Source organism: Cervus canadensis, chromosome 1 (assembly GCF_019320065.1).
Source record: "Cervus canadensis isolate Bull #8, Minnesota chromosome 1, ASM1932006v1, whole genome shotgun sequence".
NCBI classification, from domain to species: Eukaryota; Metazoa; Chordata; class Mammalia; order Artiodactyla; family Cervidae; genus Cervus; species Cervus canadensis.
This window is the reverse complement of record NC_057386.1, coordinates 40,566,132-40,592,037: the sequence shown is the minus strand read 5'-3', so window position 1 is coordinate 40,592,037 and position 25,906 is coordinate 40,566,132. Positions and strand designations below refer to the sequence as shown.

Below are 25,906 nucleotides of genomic sequence, written 5' to 3'. Positions count from 1 at the left end.
TGTTTGTTTTTATCATGAATAATGGTTGGATTTTATGTTACTGGATTGGATTTCCTGCTTGTGGGCAAAATGATGTCTCTGCTTTTTAATACACTGTCTAGGTTTGCCATAGCTTTCCTCAAAGGAGTAAGCATCACATCTTTTAATTGTCTTTGAGAGTGGGTATTGAAACCTCCAGTTCAATTCAGTTGCTCAGTTGTGTCTGACTCTTTGTGACCCCGTGGACTGCAGCATGCCAGGCTTCCCTGTACATCACCAACTCCCGGAGTTAACTCAAACTCATGTCCATTGAGTCTGTGATGCCATCCAACCGTCTCGTCCTCTGTTGTCCCCATCTCCTCCTGCCTTCAATCTTTCCCAGCATCAGGGTCTTTTCCAATGAGTCAGTTCTTCGCATCAGGTGGCCAAAGTATTGGAGTTTCAGCTTTATCATCAGTCTTTCGAATGAATATTCAGGACTGATTTCCTTTAGGATGGACTGGATCTCCTTGCAGTCGAAGGGACTCTCAAGAGCCTTCTCCAGCACCACAGTTCAAAAGCATCAGTTCTTCAGTGCTCAGCTTTCTTTATGGTCCAACTCTCACATCCATACATGACTATTGGAAAAACCATCAGTAACCTCAGATGTGCAGACGACACCACCCTTATGGCAGAAAGTGAAGAGGAACTAAAAAGCCTCTTGATGAAAGTGAAGGAGGAAAGTGGAAAAGTTGGCTTAAAGCTCAACATTCAGAAAACTTAAGATCATGGAATCTGGTCCCATCACTTCATGGCAAATAGATGGGGAGACAGTGGAAACAGTGTCAGACTTTATTTTTGTGGGCTCCAGAATCTCTGCAGATGGTGATTGCAGCCATGAAATTAAAAGACACTTACTCCTTGGAAGGAAAGTTATGACCAACCTGGATAGCATATTAAAAAGCAGAGACATTACTTTGCCAACAAAGGTCCGTCTAGTCAAGGCTATGGTTTTTCCAGTAGTCGTGTATGGATGTGAGAGTTGGACTATAAAGAAAGCTGAGCGCCGAAGAATTGATGCTTTTGAACTGTGGTGTTGGAGAAGACTCTTGAGAGTCCATTGGACTGCAAGAAGATCCAACCAGTCCATCCTAAAGGAGATCAGTCCTGGATGTTCATTGAAAGGACTGATGTTGAAGCGAAACTCCAATACTTTGGCCACCTCATGTGAAGAGTTGACTCATTGGAAAAGACCCTAATGCTGAGAAGGATTTGGGGATAGGAGGAGGAGGGGATGACAGAGGATGAGATGGCTGGATGGCATCACCAACTTGATGGACATGGGTTTGGGTAGGTTCCTGGAGTTGGCGATGGACAGGGCAGCCTGGCGTGCTGCGATTCATGGGGTCACAAGGAGTTGGACACGACTGAGCTACTGAACTGAACTGATATCTGTATTGAGATTTTCTGTCATTGTCATCATATTTTTCTTTAATTCTTTGAACATGTTTATAATTGCTTTTGAAATTTTTCTGAGTACAGTATCTGGACCCACTCAGAAATAGTTTCTTTTCACTGCTTTTCCCTCTGAGTTGGTCACATTTTCCTCTGTGTGTGTGTGTTTTAACATGTGTTGTAATTTGTTTTGTTAAAACTGGACATATTTGATATTATTGTTACAATCCTGGATCTGATTTCTCTTCAGCCCTCCTCCCTCCTCTCTCTGAATGTTGTCATTATTGCTGTTATTATATTTGTTTGCTTAATATTCAAGTAACTTGACTTAATATGCCAGATCTTTTTATTTTTTACCCTAGCCTTCTTGGGGTCCCATGGCTTAGCAGTGAGCTAAGTTAAAAGTTGTGCTCAAACGTATTGTTCCAGTAAGGCCTCTACCCTATGTTGAGCATCTGTGAGTGTATTAGGGTGTTCATCTGGTTTTCAAGTATGCCTCAGTTTTTACTTTCTGCTAAGCTTCCCCCTTTTCCCTTTATATGTAGTCAGCCCTCAATATGTAGAGGGTTGAGGACCTCCGCAGTCAACCTCGAGTTCACCAAGCCCTCTGTGGCTCTCATTTCTAGAATCTCCTTTTTAAATTTCTGGATTTCCGTTCGTCTGCACCTCTTCCCGGCTGAGACAGCAGGCTCAGGCGAGCAGAGCCGTAAACTTTATCTGTTCTTTTCTAGTTGGGTTTAATGGTTTTACTCTCGGTGCCACTGGGTGTGAGGTTTTGCCTTCCATTTCAAATCACTTCAGCAGCCTCAGACAGTGAAGCCACTGGTTTCTATGGCCAGCCCTGCTCAGGTACAGCTACTGCATGGAGTGTCTTGGGGTGGGGGATGGATAAGGAGTAACCCCAAACAGTAACACCTCTGACTCCCTCTGTTCTTACCCAAAGCTCCCATTTTTCATAAACACTTTTAAATTTGTCACTTTAGTTATTTTCTGGAGTCTGGTAATGGTTGTTTCTGGCACGTTTGTCCAGTTTTGTAGTAGTTTTGTTAGAAGATTTGCTGATTTCTTCAGTTTGCCACAGCTGGGAATCTTGCCTCCTGTTTTGTATTTGCAGTATTTTGGGGTTTGGTTATTTTTAAAAGGCCAACTAATTAAAAACCTGAAGCACATCTATATATTGTAGCTGCTTCAGCATTTTGCTTCACAATAGAAGTTAGGAGATTGTGATTAGATTAGGGGTGGGACTGTAGTTCTGTAATTCTGCTGACAGCATTCTGTGGAATGCTCCTTAATAGCATATTCTTGTTTAATGATGAAGAAAACGTTTGTTTTTTTTTTTTAAAGCAAGCAAATTCTTTTGGAATTCTATCAAAACATAAGGAAGATATTATGTATACTCCTTTCTTCAGAATGAACCAGTGGCACAAGGAAAGGTATGACAGAATCTATTGGGCTAGTGTAGATGTGTATCTTTATGGGGGAGGAAAAAGGAAGAATCGCTCTCTTTAAAAATTACTCATTATATAGATTTCAATCTAAAATGCTTTTTTAATGCCCAAATTTAATTGGGAGGTTAGCCTTTACCTTTTTACTTATATAATAACACACAGAAAGAATACAAAATAAAAAAACATACAACTCAGTGATTTATCACAGAGCACACACCCCTAAGCCAGCATGCATATGAGAAATAGGACATTGGCAGCACCTAGAAGTCCTCTCGGCTCCACCCCCATCATTAAGTAACCCTCTTAAGATAACCATTGTCCTTACTTTTTTGGTAACCACTTCCTTTTTTAATAGTTTCTATTGCTAAATATGTATCCCTAAACCTTAGAGTCTAACTTTGCTTATACTTTTTATATAGAAATCTTACTGTTCTTTTGTGACTGTTTTCTTTGGCTCAAAATTGTGTTTGTGAGATTTGTCTATGTTGCATATAGCAGTAGTTCATTTCAGTTGCTGTAAAATATTCCATTATGTGAATATACAACAATTTGTTTATCTGTTTTATTGTGCATAGGTATTTGAGTTGTTTCCAGTTTTAAGGGTATTACAAATATGGCTGCCATGAACACACACTTGTTTGTGTTTTATTGTGTAGGTATACACATTCCTTTTGGGTGTATACCTAAGAGTCAAATTGCTGGGTTCCAGTATGGATTTATTTTCATTTTAGTATATAAAACCAACCTGTTTCCCACAGTGATTCTACAAATTTACATTTCTACTAGCAATGTATTAGGATTGACATTGCATCACATCTTCACCAAACATTTGGTATTATCAGACTTTGAAACATTAACCATTTTGGTGGTTAAGTCGTACTTTCTCTTTGGTTTTAATTTTCATTTCCCAAATGACTAATGAGGTTAAGCTCCTTTTCATATGTTTATTGGCCATTTGAATTAATCCTTTTTTGTGGTGAAATACCTATCCAAGCCTTTTTTAAAAATTGATTCTTAAGAGTTCTGTATGTAACTGAAGAAGAGTCCTTTGTTCCTTTTTGCTACCCCAGCCTTGCTCCTAAAAGGCTCCTAAAGCCCTTTATTAGCAGAGTCTAACATGGATCTAGTTGGGAAAACCAAAACATGGTTTGCAGACTCTGAACCTTAGTATTATAGAGCAATGTTTAGATGGATAGTTTTGAAACTGAGAAGCACTTGCTTAAGATGGCTGTTCTGTCTGCATAGCCAGCTTTATGATAAGCCAGATGTCTATATATGGAAGAATCTGTTTCTGCACCATTTTTCTGTTTCATTGGACTGTTAGACTGGCTAAATTACCGTGACTTTATAATAAGACTTCATATCTAGGAGAGCAATTTTCTCTTCTCATTCTTTTTCAAGAGTGTCTTAGCTTTCCTTGGCATATTTGCATTTCTGTAAAAACTTTTTTACTAATTTGTCTAGTTTTACAAAATGAAAACCATTTTATGTTTTGAATTTCACTTGAGTCTATATATCAATTTGGGGAGAATTTAAATTTTTACAGTATTAAATAGCTTTCTAATTCATGAATATGGTATATCTCTTCATTATTTATGTCTTTAATTTCTCTCAGTGATGTGTTTTCAGTCCTTTTATGTAGAAGTCTTGCATAGCTTTTCTTTAATCCCAGTTTCAGATATTTCTAATATTATTATAAAATTTAAATATTTTTTCATTTTAATTTTTTTATTTTACAATTTTGCAAACGTACGTTTTCTTTACTTATGAATAATTAGATCCCATTAACCAGGCTTCCCAGGTGGCTCAGTGGTAAAGAATCTGCCTGCCAATGTAGGAGACACAGGTTCGATACCTGGGTCAGTAAGATCCCCTGGAAAAGGAACTGCTACTGCTAAGTCACTTCAGTCGTGTCCGACTCTGTGGCCACCCCATCCCTGGGATTCTCCAGGCAAGAACACTGGAGTGGGCAACCCATTTCAGTATTCTTGCCTGGGAAACCCCATGGGCAGAGAAGCTTGGTGGGCTACAGTCCACAGGGTCCTAAAAGAATAGAACTCAGCAACTAAACAACAACAACCTACCACTCAGATTCAGTAACTTTAAGATTTGCTTCATTTCAACAGTCTTTATTACTGAAGTATTTTAAAACAAATCTTAGATCTCATATCATTTCACTTATGTATACTTAAGAATATACATCTCTAGAAATAGGGAAATTTAATTTATAATCATAATTTTAAACCATATTCAAATTTTCCCTTTTATTCCAAAAAAGACTTTATTGTTGGTATGTTCATACAGTTTGCTTTTAACTAATAGCATATTGAGACTTATATTTTATGTTATTAAAATATTAGTTTAGCCACTAAAATATTAATATCAAATGGTAAAGCATTATCTTTGGCAATTAAAAACAAAACTTTTTCTGATTATGTGTACTTTCTGTTTCTAAATTTATTACAGTTTTTGACATTGGTAAAACCATAATCCTGTAAAAGTACCATGTGAATAAAACTGTCCTTTTCTTTCATTTTGCATCTTCTACATTTATAAAAGTAATGTGCAACAAAAATTGCCATTCTTTAATTTTTTAAAAAAGATCTTTATATTCATCATTGTTTCTGTTACTGAATACATATCTTTCATGAAATCATCAATGGGATTAAAAGCAAGTACATTTTTGTGTGACATAGTCTTAGTTTTGGTTACCCTTTGTGACCTCCTCTTGCCCAAAGTTGTTAAAATGCAAGAAGGAGTTGCAGTTGTGAATTGTTTTCCTTTATGGCTTTGTACAGATACCTTTCCTTCATTGCAACTGGTTTCCTCCCCATACGATATTCACAGGTCTGTTTCTAGGAGAAGATGGTAGCTAGTGGACCCTGAAAATTTCCTAGACTTGGCAGACAAGGATGTGTCATGATCACCCTCTAACATTGAAAAGACAGTGTGGCAGCTCTTGTGCAAGCAGGTCAGACTCTCACAGAGATATTTGACAGTGACTGAGAGGGAAAGAGTCTCTATGTCTTTTTAGCATCTACAGTAAGGATAGAACTAATTAATTCATGATCTCAAGCACCATAAAATATTCCCAAGACAATAATTAGCATTAAATAATTTTTCACCTATAGTTTAACTTATTCAGTGATTATTGGAATGGGGAGTTGAGGAGGCCTTAAAGTTAGATCTTACAATAACAATTATTTGAAAGTAAATATGACTGCTTGGCATTGGATGGCCTGCCTATTCTTTCTTCTTCCTCCCTTATTAGCACCCCTGGGTATCACTACAGATCGGAATGGCTCAGTGCTTGCTCTCATCTGCTGGGATCATTGCTATTTATACTTACTTAAGCACAGAGTTTGGAGAAGGCAATGGCACCCCACTCCAGTACTCTTGCCTCGAAAATCCCATGGACGGAGGGGCCTGGTAGGCTGCAGTCCATGGGGTCGCTGAGTCAGATACGACTGAGTGACTTCACTTTCACTTTTCACTTTCATGCATTGGAGAAGGCAATGACAGCCCACTCCAGTGTTCTTGCCTGGAGAATCCCAGGGACAGGGGAGCCTGGTGGGCTGCTGTCTATGGGGTCGCACAGCGTCAGACACGACTGAAATGACTTAGCAGCAGCAGTAGCAAGCACAGAGTTAGAGGATGTTTAAGTTCCTATTTAACTCTTTCTGTAAAATGTAGCTATTTTACTTCTCCCAATCAGTAATATTAGGATATGAGAAAAAAGAGTGACCTGTTTCACTGTTTGGTTTGGCTATTGTATAATATCTTTTTTCCTTGTAATTTTCAGATTAACAAATTGGGGGATTGTTTATAAATATCTTGAATAAAATGAAAAAGATTGCTTTCTCACATATAGAGCTGACTCAGCAAATACCAAATTTGGATAAACATTTTGAAAGAAGAACCAGCATCAGAAAAACTCAACTGATGGAACAGATTATCTAAATATAAAAGATGAGAAACCTTTTTAATGTGTTTTTGGGTGGGGGCAGGAAAGCTTAGGAGATTTGTTCTTCTGAATACTGTAGTTTGCAACTCTGTAAATTATGTCAGTGCACACAGACTAGAGCTTGTTGAAGCTCTGGTTAGAAAAACGAAAGAATCATATAAATAAATTTCCATATTCTTTAACCTGTAGTGTCCATGAACATATAATAAGTACTGAGGACAAATAAACATTTTTTAGACTTATTTGTTGTCAAAAATTTTGTCTCATAGTTTGCTATTGTTTTCTCAACAGACTTCATGTAAATGCAAGTAAAAATAACTTTGAAGGAAGTGAATCCTGTGAATGTGAAGGCAATAATCTAAATGTTTAGAGTATAGTTAGGAAGTTCCCCTGAAGAGAAGGGTTGACTACCCACTCCAGTATTCTTGCCTGGAGAATTCCATAGACAGAGTAGCCTGGTGGGCTACAATGTAGGGGGTTGCAAAGAGTCGAACATGGCTGAGCGACTAACACTTAGGAGGTTCTGTTACTGAGATGTGTATTGTATTGGTACAGTTGACACAGTAATTGTAGTATATATACCAAAAAGCAGAGGATTGCTGATTACAAGTTAATGTGGCTAGAATTAGAAGAAAAATTTCTTAATCCAAATTGAAGCATTCTCATTATAAATTATTATTTTTGTTGGATAGTTAAAAACCTGTATCAGAGCCATGAACTTTAAAACTGCTAAAATATGTTGAGGGGACTTCACACAAAGTGAATGAGGAGCATTAATTTCTGGGAGATTCTTGCTGATTAGTTATACTATTTAAAAGATGTTGTAACATTCTAGTACTTGAAAAGTATCCCCAATAATAACTTTTACTCTTGTTTCACTTCAACCCTTCTGCTTGTCAGTAATAGAAGCAGATTTGTGGCATTGGTCTCAGCTTCCTGGGATTAAGAAAACTCTACAACAAAACAGCCACACCACATCTGAAAGGCTTCCTGTTTTGGTAGTGTACTCTTTTGACTGACTCTGTATCTCTCTGAAGAATGGCTCGTGGATTCTTCTGGCTGTTTAAAAAACAGTTAAACTTATATTTTAAGTTCAGAGAAGAATTGATGATGAACCCGAGAAGATATAAGAAAGGATTCTTTCTCACAACCCTTAAAACTTTCTTTGTTTTTGTTTTTCTCTTTTGAAAACTTTTAAGTGTTTACAGAATCAAATGTTAATTTAAAACTGAGGAAGTGCCTGTTAGTATAACTGGAATGCCTGTGAAGGTAAGCAGATGAAAGGACAGATGCACCGTTTTATTTAGTGCATAGAGTACTTTAGAGAAAGTAACTGGTCACAAGTGAATTGTAGGGGGAAGGATAGCTCCTTTTTCCTGAAAGGAGGAAAGTTGCCCTAAATGTTGTTCATTATCTCTGCTGCAGGAGCTTCATTAACAAGTGCAGTCGAGATAACCGGGGTATTGCAGCAACAGAGGCCAAGCACAGCAAGCCATTCCGTAACAAAGAACAGAACGGAACAGGCTTCCACACTTCTCTGTGTTGTGTGGCACCGTTTGTGCTGAACCAAAGCATCTGCTCCCTCAAGTTAAGAGAGAACAAACTCAACATGGCGTGAAATTACTGCACTGCCATTCACATTCATTAGAGTTATATTGTTACCAGCCACAGGCATGACTGGCTTTTGCATAAATAATAAAATAAAATGCTGCTTTGTGAATTTTACCTTAAAACATTACAAGGAACGGTACTAACCTTGAGCCAAGAGTGGGTCTATCTTAGAACAGCTTTTCTCACCATGGTAGGGTCAAGACCAGTGAAAAGTCAGAAGTTGCGAAGAATTTTTGCTGCAAGAGGCCTTTGGAAAGGGTTATGTGTTAAATCAATTTACTCATTTTTTTAAATTAATATTGTGCAGGGTAGCTATTATTAGACATTAAAAATTACTAAAGTGCCATTTGGCAACATTGTAGTGATCATTGATTCAGGCAATAAAGCCGTCAAAGGATGCTAAACGTACTGGGTCAGAATTTGATGAGGAATATTTACAGTTAGACAAAAGGAAAAAGTAACTTTACAGTGTACAAACCTGAAAGAACACTTCATCCAAATGATCACAGTTATCATCAGTCAAAACTGACATCATGTGCCTACTAAAGTAATGCACTGAGAAGACATCTGGGTCATTCCGGTTAAAAAATACATTCCCTAGTGGTTCAGATGGTAAAGAATCTGCCTGCAATGCAGGAGACCCCAGTTAGATCCCTGAGTCAGGAAGATCCCCTGGAGAAGGGAATGGCTTCCCACTGCAGTATTCTTGCCTGGAGAATGCCATGGACAGAGGAGCCTGGCGGGCTATAGCCCATGGGGTTGCAGAATCAACACAACAGCAGCTAACAGCATCAACTTGAATCTAATCTTGAGAAAATGTCAGACCCAAATTGAGGAGTGGTCTACAAAATAACTGGCCTGTACTCTTCCAAAGTGGTAATGTCATAAGACAAAGAAATGCTAATTAACTGTCTTCCATTAAAGAAGACTCAAGAGGCAGTGGCTACTATGCAGTGTGTGATCCAGAATTTCCTTTCCTTGCTGTTTCATTGACTTTTTATCTTCTGGTATCTCGGTACAGAAGTAGGATATTTAAATATGAAAAAAATGTAATAGTCAATATAATATTTGGTTTCCTTTGTATTTTGCTTTCCTGGATTATGTGGATTCTAAGCAGTGTTGTGGATTTTGCTTGGTATTTTTTAAACAACAGTCAAAAATATTAGGTCTCTTAGTGTAATTGAATTACATTTCAAGGTATTGAAGAGTTAAAAATGATAATACTTGTTTTATCGAATTTCCTATCAGTGGGAGAAAGTAGAGTCCTCATGCTGTTTTAAAAATACTAGGCTGCACCATTTAAGAGTAACGAGAACTCAGGAAAGGAAGTAGCAATCACTAAGATAAATTTGTAAAGAAGTGATGATATTCATAAAGAAGTTTGATATGATTTTTAGACAGTTATATAAAAGGAATGCTTTATTTTCAGAAAAGTAATTTGATGAGTGTCTTATTTCCTCCTGGACAAGAGGAAGAAATAAACTAAGTGATTGTAGTTAAGTGAATAATTAATTGAATAAAGATGGCTTCTAGTATTACATCTGTTGAAGAGCTTTGTCCTCAGTCTTGTTCTAAACTTTAATTAATAACTTAGATAAAGGCATTGGTGACATACAGACCAGATTTCAAAATGATAGAAGTCTGGGAAGAAGAACCAAATCATCAAATGACTGAAAGAGAAAATGAAAGATAACGGTAGCTGAGAGTGATAATTATCAAGCAAAATAAATCTGACAGGAATGAATTCTGCAAAGACAACCAGTCATCCATGATGGATAGAAGGCAAAAAAAAGCTTTAGATTAATCCATGGAAGCTCAGTTAGCCAAATGGCCAATTGGCCATAATTACCAAAAACTTTGACTTAATATGTATCAGTTGGGTCCAGTCAGAGAAATGGAAAACACGTTAGTACTTCAGACACGGGGAACTCTAATGCAACGAATTGGCAATATAGATGTTAGAAGGCTAAAAGAGAGAAAAGGCAGACACTGAGTTATTAAAGAGGGAGTAACCACAGGAGGCAGCTATCATACCAAGAACTGAGAAACAAAAGGGAAGACATTATCATAACCAAGATGCCACAGCCCTAAACTTCCACTCAGACTTATGAGGGGACACGCTTGTGTCCTGAAATGTCCTAAAAACCGTATTACTAAAAGATGTTCATTTACATAAGAAATATTCCAATTGTAGTCTATACACTGAATTAAAAGTGATCACGTTTGGTTCTGAAAATAAAGCATAAAACTAATTTGACTTCAATCATGTTAATGTTCTGTACTTTTTCCCTCATGTTTAAAATAGCTTTACCACTAATAGCCCTCTACCTCAGATGTATTGCTAAGTGACCTCTCCGGAAGATTTTAGTTTTTATAGAAATTTAGGGATTTAAAAAAAGAAGCAGCATGGCAGATGAGTTGGGTGGGCTAAACATTCTGTTTGGTTATACTTTTTTTTAATCTTTCTCACTGATACCTTAAGCATTATTAAGTGGATTTAATATTGAGTGTTTCAACATAAAGGTATCTGTCATATGATGAAACGTTGAAGAGCAAAGTTTGGAATTGATTTATCTGTCTTTTTTTTCCTCTCCCCCTAAATATTGTGTCTTTAGGTCAGTAACAGATCCAAGAGATGGAAAGAGAGTAGCACTCAAAAAGATGCCCAACGTCTTCCAGAATCTGGTCTCTTGCAAAAGGGTCTTCCGGGAATTGAAGATGTTGTGTTTTTTTAAACATGATAATGTAAGTGAAGTTGGTGTTTGGGATAACTATTTCCTAAGCATGTTTAATTATGTTAGTAAAGAGCAGAAGAGACTTAAAAAGGGTACATTACCATATTAAAGGATTTGGAAACCTGAGACAAAATAGACCTTTTTTGTGAATGAGCAAATTTAAATGAATTCTAGGATTTATTGATTGACAGAAATATTAATTGATATAAAGCAAATGTTAAAACTTAGCTTGGGAACAGTACTAATACTCGATGTAAAAATAGAGTATAATGTGCGGTCTGAGTGATTTAAATAGAAGTAACTGGCCCCTGATTTTAAATGCCTTACTTTTATCTTTTAGTATTTTAAATCAGAGTTAAGTTAAAGATATAAGAAAACAGTTTTTCCTCTGAAAAACAGTACAGCTCTTAAAGATAATATGGGTTATCTTATTTATTGCTCTGCTTAGAGATATCAAGACTCATAGTGATTTGAGAGAGCTTCTCTTCAACTGATCCTGAATTAAAAGTTTGATACATGTAAAATTTCCCCGGTGGATGTTAGTGTTAGACTGTTAGTTTTAGACTGTTAGTTTTCAATTTCATATGAAAAGTAAAACTGCCTCACATTCTGCGTTTGGTTCTCAACCTGTGCTATTTTAATTGCTGAAGTAAAAGTCAGGAAAATAATAATTGCTTATGAATCTGACTGCTGGTTTGCACAGGAACTTTAAGAACTTTGGCCAAAGTGTGAATCACACTTTAAGACAAAAATTTATAGAAGTCTGAAGTATTTGGTAAAACTGGGAATATCAAACTTACAATGTGTTTTTGTTTGAAGCTCCTTGGTTTGACATATTTCATTTTACTGATTGCCCCCCCCCCCCGCAAAATCCATTTTCCTTAAACTTTTTTAGGAAGTTATTGTTTTGTCTTTTATTCAGTTGGAACTGCTTAACAATGTGTGTGTTTGTTTCAGTAACTTTCAAAACATCATTCCAGTTGCTATTTCATGACTAGTTCCTGAAATTTTGGAAGTGATTTTAGATTGATGTCTAATGCTTGCTTAGTTATTTATTTCTCAAATTTGCCTTGTGAATACCAACCCAGCATCAAAAGAGTTACACATCTTATATATACATTGTCAGAGACTCAAGTAAAGGGATCCATGGGAAAGAAATATTTTGCAGGTGGCCTCAGAAATTCACTTACTACAGGTTTCAATGGTTTATTATATTCAGACCTATCTCGGCTTCTTTTATAAAGGAGGGATGGTGTAATTGGTCACTATCTGTATGTATTACTATCTTTGCTCATGACTCATTCCTATAGAATAGCTAATTAAGTTACAGAGAGAGTGTCAGAGTGAGTAGTGTAAGAAAAGAAACAAATTGCATCCTTGAAAGTCACACATTAACACACAGCAACTACTGTTCGGAGCTCCTGAGGTCTATCATAAAAGAGTGCTTGTGACTTTTGTGGGAATGTTCGAAAGTGAGGCAGATAGTTGGGAGTTGAAGACATCATGGCACCACTATTTTATACATAGTGAATTTATGCCATGCTCTGAAATCTACGGAAGTATCTTGGGGCCAGCATACCTGGTATGTGTGGAATGCCAATCTAAGAGGCAACTGGTATTTGATGTAGTTAAGGCAACAGGTGTTTATTAATTGTGTCCTGTGTGCAGAGTATAGGTCATGTGGAGAATACCAAAAAACAAGTTTAAAATACGGTCCTTTTTTAAAGGAAGTAGACCAGATGCTTGAGCATTTGTTACTGAGTGTCAAGAAGTATGTAGATGCTTACGTATATTAATATGTAGAAATCTTGTCAGATAGGGTTTGTTATCCCTACTCTACAAAGAAGGAAACCAAAGCTTAGAGTTAAGTAACTTGCCCAAGGTCAAGGTGGCACAAGATTGGAATTTAAATCTGTCTTGCTTCAGAGCCCATATTCATTATTTCAGTAAACATTTATTGTGTGCATCCTATATCCCTAAACTCCATCAGCTTCTAGGGGTTTCTACCCTCGGGGAGTTTAGTAATGTGATAAATACTGTGATAACAGTGCCGTGGGAGGACTGCCTGCCTGGTTAAACATTAATGCAGGACACTCTGCTCTGTGCAGAGTGGAAAGCAGGGCAACCAAACCTCAAAGTATATTTGAATCACCAGGTGAGTCTTAAAAAATGAAACTTAATGGATTTCATCCCAGACCTACTAAATTGTGATCTCTGGGATTGAGATTACAGGTAGTGGTAATTTTTTTAAAGCTTCTCAGGTGAAAGATGACAGGTAAATATTGTACTATTAAGAAAGAGAGAGTAATTGTCCTCGACTTAGACTCTCAAAGATGATTTTAACAAGGAGAAGGTAAACCTTAAGATGAGCCTTTTGAGATTAAGATTTGATTGACTAGAAGAAGAGAAAGGAATGTCATGATGAAAATGGCATTTAGAAAGATTCACCTGGCTGTTGCAGGAAGGTTGGGTTTTAATTTGGATGACTTTGTATGTGTCAGAGAATAGCTTCAGAGTCCTGGAAGACTTTGGATTTTCTTTTGAGCAGAACCTTCAAAATCCTTGTATCATATTCATTGATTTCAGGTGATCTGACTGATTGAGATACACACATACACACACATTGTTTTTTCCTTAATGTTTGTTCATCTTATAGGATAAGTTCACTGTGATGTAGTAATTTAAGGTGCCAGAAATGGGTTTAACTTTCTGAAGATCGATGTTGTTTAGTAGTGTAGTAGCATCTCAGTAGTATCTAGTCAGAATTTGAGATGTGACTGTATATTCTCTACTTCACAGACATGGTTGTCATTTTAACAGCATGGAAAAGGGGTGTTTGAGGGTTTTCTCAGTCTTTGAGAACCTGATGAATGCTAGGTACCCTCTTTTGGAAAAATACATATGCACACAATTTTTGCTTCATTTTAGACATTCACTAGTCCTCTAAAGCCCATCCAGAGCCTCCTTAGGACCCACTGATTCCTGCCACGAGCCCTTGTTATACAGCTCTTGGGTTTTTCTTGTCCTTAGGTAACAGCACTAATCACACAGTAGGTAGACAGTCTATTGAAGAGTGAGTGAGTGAGTAAAGTGACAGGAAAACCTCAGTGAAAGTGAAAGTGACAGGAAAAAATATGAAATCTTGGAGTTACTTCTTCCCAACCTGTTAGTTCTAGAGTGGAGGAGGGCAAAGAGGAGGTAGAGAAAGCAAAGAAGAATGATTTGTTTTCCTTTGTATAGTCTGACTGAACTCAAACAAGGCCTCTCTGGGTTCATAAGTAGGAAAGAATCATACCAATAGGACCCTTCTCTGAATGCCGACAAGCTATTTGGCTACAGACATTATTAATGCTAATGGTTCTGCTGCTAAGGAGTATGAAAGGGCAAAGGATACTTAGAATAGGTTACTTATTAGTGGATTTGGGGGTTTTTTTGCTCTGTGCCTAAATTTTGTGGTACTCTTGATGCATTTATAATAATACAGTAGCTTGTATTCATGGACTGAAATACTCACTGTGGTTAATATGCATGCTTTACCCAAGTTGAGCCATATATTCAATGTAATCCCAATGAGCATCCCAGCAGGGTTTTATGTGTATGTGTGTTTGGAAATTGACAAACATTCTAAAGTTTATGGAAAAGACCTAAACTAGTCAAGACAATCTTGAAGAAGTTAAACAAATTCAGACATCCAAGTATTGAAACATATGAAGCTATAATAATCAAGGCAGTACAAGGATAGACAGATAAATGGAATAGAGTCTATAAACTGACATACATGTATGTGTTCACCTGATTTATAAGATAGGTGCCACTGCAATCCAGAGGGGAGTGGATGGCCATTCCAATAAACCAAAATCAATTAGATACCCATTTGAAAAAAATCTGGGTTTCCCTGGTGGGTCAGTGGTAAAGAATCCACCTGCCAATGTAGGAGACAAGGGTTTGATCCCTAGGTGGGGAAGATCCCCTGGAGAAGAAAATGGCAACCCACTCCAGTATTCTGGCCTGGGAAATCCCATGGACAAAGAAGCCTGATGGGCTATATAGTCCATAGGGTCGCAAAAGAGTCAGACATGACTTAGCAACTGAACCATAACAACAAGAACAATGAAAGAGCTCTACTTCATGACATATACATAAATTAATTCAAAATGGATCAGAGACTTAAATGTGAAAGGTAAAATAACAAAGCTTCTGGAATGAAACATAGGAAAATGTCTTCACGACTTTGAGATAAGCAAAGATTTCTTAACTAGACAAGTAAAGCATTGACCATTTTTTTGAAAAATGTTAACTAGGACACCATTAACATTAAAAATTGATGCTCATCAGAAGTTTAAGGGATTTCCCTGGTGGCTCAGATGGTAAAGAATCTGCCTGCAGTGCAGGAGACCTGAGTTCGATCCCTGGGTTGGGAAGATTCCCTGGAGGAGGGCATGGCAACTCACTCCAGTATTCTTGGATAGAATTCCATGAACAGAGGAACCTGGTGGGCTATAGTCCATAGGATTGCAAAGAGTCAGATGACTGAAGCGACTAAGTATATGCAGCACAGAAGTTTAAGAGAGAGAAAAGACAGATGTCAGACATCATCCAGCAAAAAACTTGTTTCCAGAATTTATTATGTGATAGAACAATTTTTTAAATAAATGTTTAGCATTTGAGGAAAACCATTAGAAATAAATATTTTACTTGATGTTTTTTCAGACTGTAAATTCTGTATCCAAACATTATATATCTTATAAAGAGCTCCTCCAAATCAAAAATTTTTGCCCATCAGTAAAAGACTTAAGAATTTCACCAAAAATAGGATAACCAAATGGCTAATAAGCCTATGACAAATTGCTCAAAGTTGTTAGTCATTGGGGAAATGTAAATTAAGATTAGTGAGATACTATATGTACCCACCAGAATGGCTGAAGTGAAAGACTGACAATACCCAATGTGGACGAGGGTGTGAATCAACTGAAGCTTATTGTTGCTGGTAAGAATGTAGATTTGTAAACCCACTTAGGAAAACTGGTAATTTGTCACTGAGTCCAAGCTTGCTCTGCTCCTGGGAGACAAGGTGCTGAGGCAAGGAATACAAGTTTAGGCAGACTGACCAAAAACATGGCAGACTAATGTCTCAAAGTAACCATCTTCTTGGTATCTAGATGCCAGTTTCTTTTATAGAACCAAAGAGAAAAGTGCTGAGGAACTAAAGTCAAAAGGCAGAACAGAGAGGGAGAGGCAGTGAGGGAGTAAAGTGAAAAAGACCATCAGTCTTGTAAAACATCTACTGGAATGGCCTGCTTGTGGAAGAGATGTGTTAATCTCTTGCAAACATTCACAGTAGGCAGAGTCAGATTATCTCTTCGAGCTAACAAAGCACTTTAGTTTAACAGTCAGGCAAAAGGCCCGGGTCCTCTAAGACAAGTTGTTTATGTATGATTATAATAACAACAGCAACGAACAGCAAGTCAAAGAAACATTCAACTCGAGTCAGAATTGGTTGTTCTCTGCCACAGTTTCTGCTAAAGCTAAATATACACCTGCCCAGTGACCCAGCAGTTCACTTCAATATACCCAAGGCAAATGATTGCATATATCTACCAAAGGACATGTACAAAAATGTTCATAGCAGCTTCATTCATAATAACATTTAGAAACAACCCCCAAGTTTGCCAGCAGTACTCTGGATAAATACTTTGTGTTATATTCCCTTGATATGATGGTATCCTACACATCAATATAAAGGATGAAGATTCACACATGGTTGAATCTCACAGACATAACAGTAAGTGAGAGAAACCATATACAAAAGACTTGATTTTTTATGATTTAATTTACGTAAAGTTCAAGGACAGGCAAAAGGAATCCAGGGTGATGGAAATGAGAATAGTGGTAACCTCTGAGCAGGTATGGGTTTTGACTAGAAAGGAGCAAGGGGGCTTTCTGGGATGTTGAAATCCTTAATTTCTTGATCTAGCTTTTAACCATGGAATAAAAATTTGTCATGTTATATACTTTATGTGTATAAAAATTATTCAGATTATACACTACAATTTGTATATTTTACTATATGTTACAGCTCAAAAAAATAACATTCTCTACCTTAAACAACTTAAAATCTATTGGGGGTGGGGGTAGGTGAGAGAATGAAGAGGCGGTGGGAGCTCCTTTGCTTAAATTTGGAATTTGAATTAATTAAATTTGAATTCCACAAACAGTTAAATTTTCAGTCTTTACCTTTAGGATTGAGATTATTTACAGCAATTGTTTTATTGATAAAGGGTTAACTAAAAAAAAAATACCACTAAACCATTTACTAATGTAACCAATTTTAGGGAATCTTCTAACATCACAGAGGTTAAAATTCTGAAAAGCAGCTACCACAATGAGCTTTTGTCCAACTCTTAAAAGATTTGAGAAATGTGCTGAGACACTGGTAATGACCATTATTTCAGGACGGAGCTTTAGTTCATTTTTTAATTAGACAAATCAGCTTGCTTTTTGTGTGTTTGAGATCCTCAGAGTCTTGAGTCCTTGGTATTTTGGGATACTTTGACTCTTTACAAGTGACCTCCTATTTACATCATAAGGCTAATCTCACATACTTTATTCCCATAAATAATAGAGGGGTTATAGAAGGACTTGGACTGTTTAAATAGTGAGTCAGTCATGAAGTCTGGGGTTTGAAACTCTGCTAATGTTCCTTCTCACTTAACTCATTTACATCACTTCTGAGATTCCTGAATCATCTCTAAGCACTATTTTTGCCACCTGGAAACACTGAATGCTGTCATCTGATAAACACTTTGAGGTAGAAAGAACAGGAATATAAGACAATGGGCATTTAAAAAATTCCAGATAGAGTTTAAAGTATTATACCTTCAAAGCCAAGAACCACAGCTAAATGCTTTGGTGCACATGTCTAACCCTATTTTATATGGCTGTTCTACAGAAAGCCTCCTCAAATTTGGAGTAAGAAAGCCTCATTCTTCTCTATCAAGGTTTAAAATGTATGGTTGTCACTTTCCTTTAGATAACCTCTAATTATAGCAGATAGATTTGAAGTGTAAAATAGCTTTGTCTAATGGACGCTGTCACTCACTGCATTCTGTTTCCCCCCAAGACAGGATGTATGTTGTTCAGATACAGAGCTTAGAGTCCAAAAGATGTCAAGTAAAACACTAATTTCTAACTGCCTTCCTCAAAGCATCAAATATTCATGTTAAAAATTGTTCTATCACATAATGAGAAATGAATTTATGTGAATTTGTGACACCAGCTAATTATAGGTGTTTAAAAATATAGAAATGAAGTAATTTATCTTTCATATGGTAAAAATTATTCTATGAAGAAACTGGAAAATCTGTTATTTTCCATTTATACTAAAATTTCCAAGTATAAACATTTTAATTCAGAAAGGAAATACAGATATTCTTTATAAACTAAGGATACTCTTTATAAACATCTGAACTATTTAAAAACCTTTATACTTAACTGGTATTAAAGTGAATGTGAAAGTCACTCAGTTGTGTCCAACTCTTTGCGAGTCCATGGAATTCTCCAGGCCAGAATACTGGAGTGGGTAGCCTTTCCCTTCTCCAGAGGATCTTCCCAACCCAGGGATCGAACCCAGGTCTCCTGCATTGCAGGTGTATTCTTTACCAGCTGAGCCACAAGAGAAGCCCAAGAGTACTGGAATGGGTAGCCTATCCCTTCTCCAGCAGATCTTCCCGACCCAGGAATCAAACCAGGATCTCCTGCGTTGCAGGCGGATTCTTTACCTACTGAGCTATGAGGGAAGCCCTAAGTGAGTGAAGGCTTTTTCAATAAAGGAGGTTTCATTTAGTTAAAAACTTTATAAAGTAACAAATTATTGGCTAAAAAAAAAAAAAATAATAACCTTTAAAATGAACAAAGGACTTCCCTGGTAGTCCAGTGGGTAAGATTCTGTGCTCCCAATGCAGACGACCTGGCTCAATTCCTGGTGAGGGAACTAGGTCCCACATGCCACTGCTCGGAGTTCACATTGCTAAAGATCAAAGATCATGCTTACCACAACTAAGACCTGATACAGCCAAATAAATAAAAATGCTAAAATAAAGTGAGCAAAGTTTCTTCCATACATAAATTGCAAGGGAAAAAGAGAAATAGAGCAGAAATTTATAGGTAAAACTTGCTAGATAATGCATCAACCATAATGTGTAAATCCTCTTTAGCTCCTAATTTAGATTAACACTTTTTTTTCCCCCAAAAAATAAGAAATTTAGAAATCTGAGCACTGGGTATTTGATGGTGTTGAAAAACATTAAATTTTCAGATTTGTTCATTGTACTTTTAAAAAGTTTTTAGTTTTTAGAAATATTTACTGATGTACAGCTGAAAATTTCTTCAAAATTATACAGGGAGAGTGGAGGGTATAGATGAATGGAGAAAGGTCACATATAGATAACTACTAAGGCCAAGTCTTGATTACATGAGTATTCTTTTATATTATTCTACCCACTTTTATATGTTTGAAGTTCTCCATAATAAATTTTTTATTGAAAAACTAAGCTAAAGATCAGGAAATATGAACTTGTACTACACAGTTTATTTCCTGTTAAATACCTTCTTCTGAGTCCTTTGAGCATGATATTTCTCATTGGCAAAATAGGTTTGAATTCTTAGGTGTGACATCATAGATGGGGCTTAAAGGAGTTGGTAGACAGTTGGTAGGGGAAGAAGGCCTATTTGTTACATTTCTATGGCAGAAATTATATTGGTATTATGCAGCTTTTATAAAGGACTTGAATTTCAGGTACCTTAAAGTCTTTTTTTTTCCACCCTCGTGACTTCTTTTTCTGTACTTGGAATAAAATCCAAAACACTTTCCGTAGTTTAAAGAGATTTTGTGTGATATACTCTTGCCTTTCTCTTCTATTTTCTCCCGGTCTGTTTTCCTCCCACCCTCTGTGTTCCATAGGCACTGGCATTTCTGTTTCTAGAATCCTCCAGGTTCTTTCCTGCCTCAGTGCTTTTACACTGCCTGACCAACTCCTATTCACCCTGCAACTCTTGGTGTTCCTTCAGGGAAGCTTTTTCTTCCACTGCTCTGTACTTTTTCCCTTCATAATAATAAATGTCACAGCTCCGTTTTTGTTAACTATTTAATGCCTTCCTCTCCCCTAGTCGAGAGAGTGGGGTGGTTATTTTTATTCATCATTTTTACCGAAGAACCTCCCAAAGTGCCTACCAGATAAAATACACATAGTAAACATTTTTGAACAGAGGAGTAAAGGATGAATGGTAGAGCTCTCAGGCTCTTAGAGCGAATCTGATTGTTAGAAATAAGGCATTTCTTTCCAGCATTCTCCTGTGCAGGTGTCCTGGTAGCATGTAGTGTATCCCAATTGCCTCTCTCGTATTGGTGTAGCTAAAATTGTCTTTGATAGTAATTTTACAAAGCCTACCTTAATGTTTCAGTGTTTCTTGGTTGATAAATTTAGTTCATCTCAGTGGGCAATTATAATGAAGCCTGAAATCATTAATGAGTTAAGAGTACTTTTTTTGCATTTATGTCATATTTTGGTTCTTTTTTTTTTTCCTCTAAATTTTGCTTTTTTTTTTTTCCTTTCCCCAGGTACTCTCTGCCCTTGACATACTCCAACCTCCACACATTGACTATTTTGAAGAAATGTATCCTAACCAGGGAATGTGAAAGAAGGGAACAATTTTTTAATTAATTTGTTCCACTAGCACCTTCTGGGGTTCATGCCTTGAAGTATATTAACTCTCCTCCTTGCAGAAGTGGTTGAGTACCTAGAACCAGGTAATTGTGAAATCCGAAGTATCTGAAAAAGCTCAACGTTATCAATATATCCTGAGTGGTGATACCACAAAACAAGACTTCTGAATAGATGTTTCACTTCATCCCCACAGCCTTGTGAGATAGGTTATTGCTATTCCTTTTTTGCTGATGAAACCATTGAGGCAGCTGTGTTGTAACAGAATTTGGTAAAGTCCTTTGTCACTATACAACAATTGCCAGTTGGTCAAGAAGATAATACTGCTCTCTCTTTTTTTTTTTTAACCACTTGGGTAAGGTGAAAAATAAAGAGAGCTCTAGAATACTGTAATTCTAGACTTGGGGCACCCTACTCCTACACATTCTCAAGAAATGACTGACATTTGACCAGCTCCTGGCTGATGGAGTGTCTTTGTATACCTTTTAGTGTTCAAAACTGAGATCTTGGGCCAGGTAAGATGGTTCTGACACACCTTTTCTTTAAACGTATATAAAGAATTAGGGGTTTCTCTGGCGGTTCATTGGTTAAGAAACCACCTTGCAATGCAGGGGACCCCAGTTCAGCCCCTCATGCTGCAAGAAATCTTTTTTTTTTTTTAAGTATATAAAATTAACCTAAGGATGGGTTGAGAAAGTTTTTCTTCTTCTCAGCTATAGGTTAGTAGTAGCAACTGAGTAAGAGCATTAATGATTCCGTTTCTGGACTTTCTGGTGATAACGTGGCTCCTGATTGAAGAAAAGAAGGAAGCTGGTAGGAGGGGGGCAGTACTTGTTTCATTCAGCACAAGTAAATTTCTACGTTTGGCCAGGAGCCACCATCTTTATTTATCCTTTCTGTTGGTGGGAAGGGAATCCATATATTAGAAGGCATTCCTGTGAGTGTGTAAAATCATTTCTGCCTCTTTGGAAATGAGGAAATTTTCTTTTTAAATAAGAATTTTACTGGATTTACAGGTGTGTCAGAGGTCCCCAAGATTACTGTCAGGTTTGATGATTTGGTGAAAGGACTCAAGGACCCAGGAAAGCTGTTCTACTCATGGTTACAGTGTATTACTGCAAAAGGATACAGATTAAAATCAGCAAAGGAGAAAGCTACATAAGGCAGAGTCCAAGAGAAACCAGACACAAAGTTCCAGTTGTGCTCTCCTAGTGAAACTGCACAGATAGTGCTTAATTCTCCCAGCAAAAGTGTGTGACCACAGGAGTAAAATGTTATCGACCAGGGAAGCTCACCTCAGCCTTGGTGTCCAGGGTTTTTGTTGGAAGTCAGGGAGCCTTCAGGACTGACCTTAGCTGCTCAGTCTCTAGCCCTCCTCCCTTCTCACCCAGAGGTTGAACTAATGCAGCTGGCCCAGGGCCCCAGGTGAACAAAAACAGGTGTTCACCATAAATCACATTGTTAGCATAAGCCATCTGGTGTGGCCAAAGCATCAGGTATGCTAAGACATTCTTATGAGGCAGGATATTGCAAGAGTTCAAAGGTTATTTCTCAGGGGCCAGTCCTAAAGACTTATGGAATGTGTAAGTTTGGGGCAACCCAGAGCTGCTGTTAACCCTTTATTGCACTTAGGCCATCTGTGGGGAAAGAATGTTTTCATATGAGATAATTGATGAATATGGGGTATTTTTAATAAATATCAAGTATTTGTAGATTTTCTTCATTGAAAATGTAGCTAATTCATTATATCCTTGTCTGTTTTGTCTTATAGTTCAAGCATGAATTCTTTATATCAGGCATTAATTTTTTATACTTGGGTTTGTTATTCCTTTAAAATGTATGCTATTAAAAGTAGGAATTCTCAATGCTTATTATTATTGTTGTTCATAATTTGAGTCTGGGGGATCTTAGATTCATATTTATTTCAAATACTTGCAGAGCAGCGAAAATTTAGCACCGTTACGGTTTAAAACCGTAGGTGGCATAGGTGATGTAATAGCTGTTGGTAGCTGATTTCAGCCGTTTCATTAGCTAGCAGAATGTTTCTATGAAATTCCTTTCCCTAAAATTGTTCATGAATGTTTATATTAAAAGCCTTTGTCATGAAATATTTGTGGAACCCTCTAGTATACCATTTACTTAAATGTTTTACTTTATTTACCTTTAGGTTAAAAGATTGACACCTGTGCTTTCACAGTTATTAGCTGGCTACAAATGGAAAAACCTTCAAACCTAAACCTCAGTATTCTTTTTTCTGTTATATAATTTTTAGCTATATGTAGAATGATATATGGAAAAAAAGGTGCTTTTCAGTGATTGTGCCATTTGGAAAAAAATAAATCCTGTTAATATAAAAAGAGTTAAACCATAGCTGCCACAGGGTTATAAAGACTTTTTTTAATAAGGAAGACATGGTGAAGCTTGGGGTACAAAAATACTGAAATTATGTGTTTTAGAACAGCTAAATGGAAACGTTTAGCTGCTAAATAGAAATGTAAGAAATGCCTTAGTTACATATGTGCTCTGCCTGATTTTTCTAGTATCCTAAATAGAACCTTTTCTGTGTCCAGTGCTTTTTAATACAAATAAATTTGTTATAGCCAAAGCAAAAAAAAAAGATTTCCCTCAGTTTCCCTCTGAAAAATAAGAAAACTTCTGCCTAAAACACAAAAGTATTGAATGATTAATAGGATCTCAAGTTCCTATTTGATTTCAATGTAATACATTATCCATCTGTACCAGCAGCTCCCTCTATAGTATCTCAGAATCATGGCATATACATTAAACATGGTTTTAGGCAGTGCTTTTTTTTTTTTTTAAGTTGAGGGCTTTTAGAATAGATAATATTTTGAATTTTAAATATGTGATCTTGGAATTGTGCTTTGAAGAAACTATTTTGGAGGCTCTGTTGTTTTAGGTAAGTTCTAAATACATATATTGCTAGGCATCTAATGGATGTCTGATATTTCATCAGTAAAAGAGCCCATTTATGGAGTCAAAAATATATATAAAGGGAAAGAAATAATCTTTAGTAATCTTAAACATAGAGTACCATATTATTATACTTTTTTCTAAGACTAGAAAATTGGGATGTTATAGTGCATATATAAGTTTCAGCAGACAATATTTTAAACCAGAAGACCTTTTTAAAACTAATCGAGTAGTTAGTATCATTTTAGAAAATCTGAGGTCTATGAACATTTTGATGTAATCAAGTGTACAATGTCAACGTGTATATCATGCAGTTAGTCATCTGTTTTTCACTAAAACTGTAATAAAATGACTATATCAGTGCCCACCAAAAATTTAGTTTGGGTTTTGAAAGACCATGCATCTTTAAATAACTCTTTATGCAACTTTTAAAAAGACAGTGTCTAGATTATAACTGTTTACGAACCTCCCTACAGAGTTCAGCAGATGAATCGGGTCTAAAAAGAGCAGTTAAATTCTACCCTGACCTCGGTAACTTTTAGCGTTTGTGTTTTCATAGTTTGAAAATCTAATATGTCCACCAAAAAATCTATTCTCTAATAATTAAGAAAAATTATATTTTTTAACTTGAAACACAGTCTTAACATTTTATGGAGAAGAATATGCATGGTATAAGTCTTCTGTGCTAGAAACAGTTACAGCCTAAAACCAGTAGAAATGAGAAGTCTAACGGGATAACAGTGTGCTCCAGTTTGCCAGGACTCCTGGATTTTACCTGATGTCCTGGTGTTAATAAGTTTCTCCTTTTACTTTCAGAAGTGTCCCTATTTGAATAATAGGTTTGGCTTGTGCAGGCAATGTTAAAACAGGAATTTCTTGTCATAAAGACAGTGAGGGAACCTACATATCCATTTCAGCCAGTTAAAGTCTTTGGTAGGCAGTAATGTAATACTATTGAATAAACTACTCCCAGATGCAGTAGTTTAATTGATAGTATTAGTAGACTGTATTTTATATACACAATATGTACATAGCACAATTCCCTAGTGCTATGAAAGATCTCTATAACCCTCAGGGAACCTTAGGAGCCAGTGAAAAGCTAAGAACAAGCAAAATAAAATGTGTAAATGCAGATATAAGTGCACTCTTTCTGCAGCAAAGGTACCAGCGAGGACTGGAAATCTACATCTTAAGAATTTTGAAAATTTCCATATTGTTAGAATTTCCTCTTCATTTATTCCATAAACATAAGCATCAACTATGTTCCTAGAACCAGGGATTTTTTTCTGTTTTGCTCACTGTTGTGTTCCCAGCACTTAGAACAGTACCTAACATATAGTAGGTGCTAAATAGACATTTGTTGAATAAGATAGTGTCTGACTTAACAGGTTTGTAATCTAGTAGATGATACAATCATATAAATAATATAGATTGGAAAGTACAGTGATAGAAAAAAATCTACATATCCTGAGAGCATTAAGGATCTGATTTTCACTCTTTCCCATTTTAGTTTCCAAGCTGATTACTTGAAAAGCATTTGATGTTTTTAAACAAAAACTTTCATTTACCCACCATCACTACTTCTGGCTCCTTAGCACCAAAGCCTAAGACAGACACTTAGAAAGGCAAAACAGAGGAAAAGTTGGTAGAACAATCCAAGAACAGCAAAATTCTTAACTTTAACCACCTTAGTCTGTATCTCCTCAGCTTTATTTATTCATGTGGCCAAACATTTAGCACTGTTACATGTTTAACATTGTATTAATACTGATCCCTGTGGAGGTTATAGAGATAAGTTGATGAATTGCTTAATTTTTAAAAATTTAGTGTGTCAGGAATTATTCTCAATACTTCACTCTTATCTCCATTTTAAAGATAAAGAAACTATAGCTCAGAGAGGTAGATAACTTGATCAAGGTCTCTCAAAAATGATAGAGCTGGGGTTTGAATCCATGTTGACTGGTCTGGTGGGTCAAGAATCCTATTAACCCACTACTGCCTCTTAATGTTTTCGCTCAAGAAAAATGTTCTCCCTTGAGTCAGTGGGGTGAGATAAGAACTAAAGAAATAACTATTACGTATGGT

At 36.6% G+C, this 25,906-nt stretch overlaps 1 protein-coding gene across 3 annotated transcripts in view; it reads left to right on the top strand.

Moving 5' to 3' along the window:
• Positions 1–25,906, top strand: part of NLK (nemo like kinase) — a 124,084-nt gene that overhangs the window by 52,585 nt on the left and 45,593 nt on the right. For 2 of the 3 annotated variants that reach the window (XM_043480057.1, XM_043480046.1), the window contains exons 2-3: positions 11,052–11,181; positions 20,788–20,843. In XM_043480057.1, the coding sequence (XP_043335992.1) occupies positions 11,052–11,181; positions 20,788–20,843 (186 nt within the window). Of the gene's footprint in view, positions 1–1,381; positions 2,847–11,051; positions 11,182–20,787; positions 20,844–25,906 lie in introns of those variants that run through there. The other variant, XM_043480065.1, reaches the window with a different exon arrangement.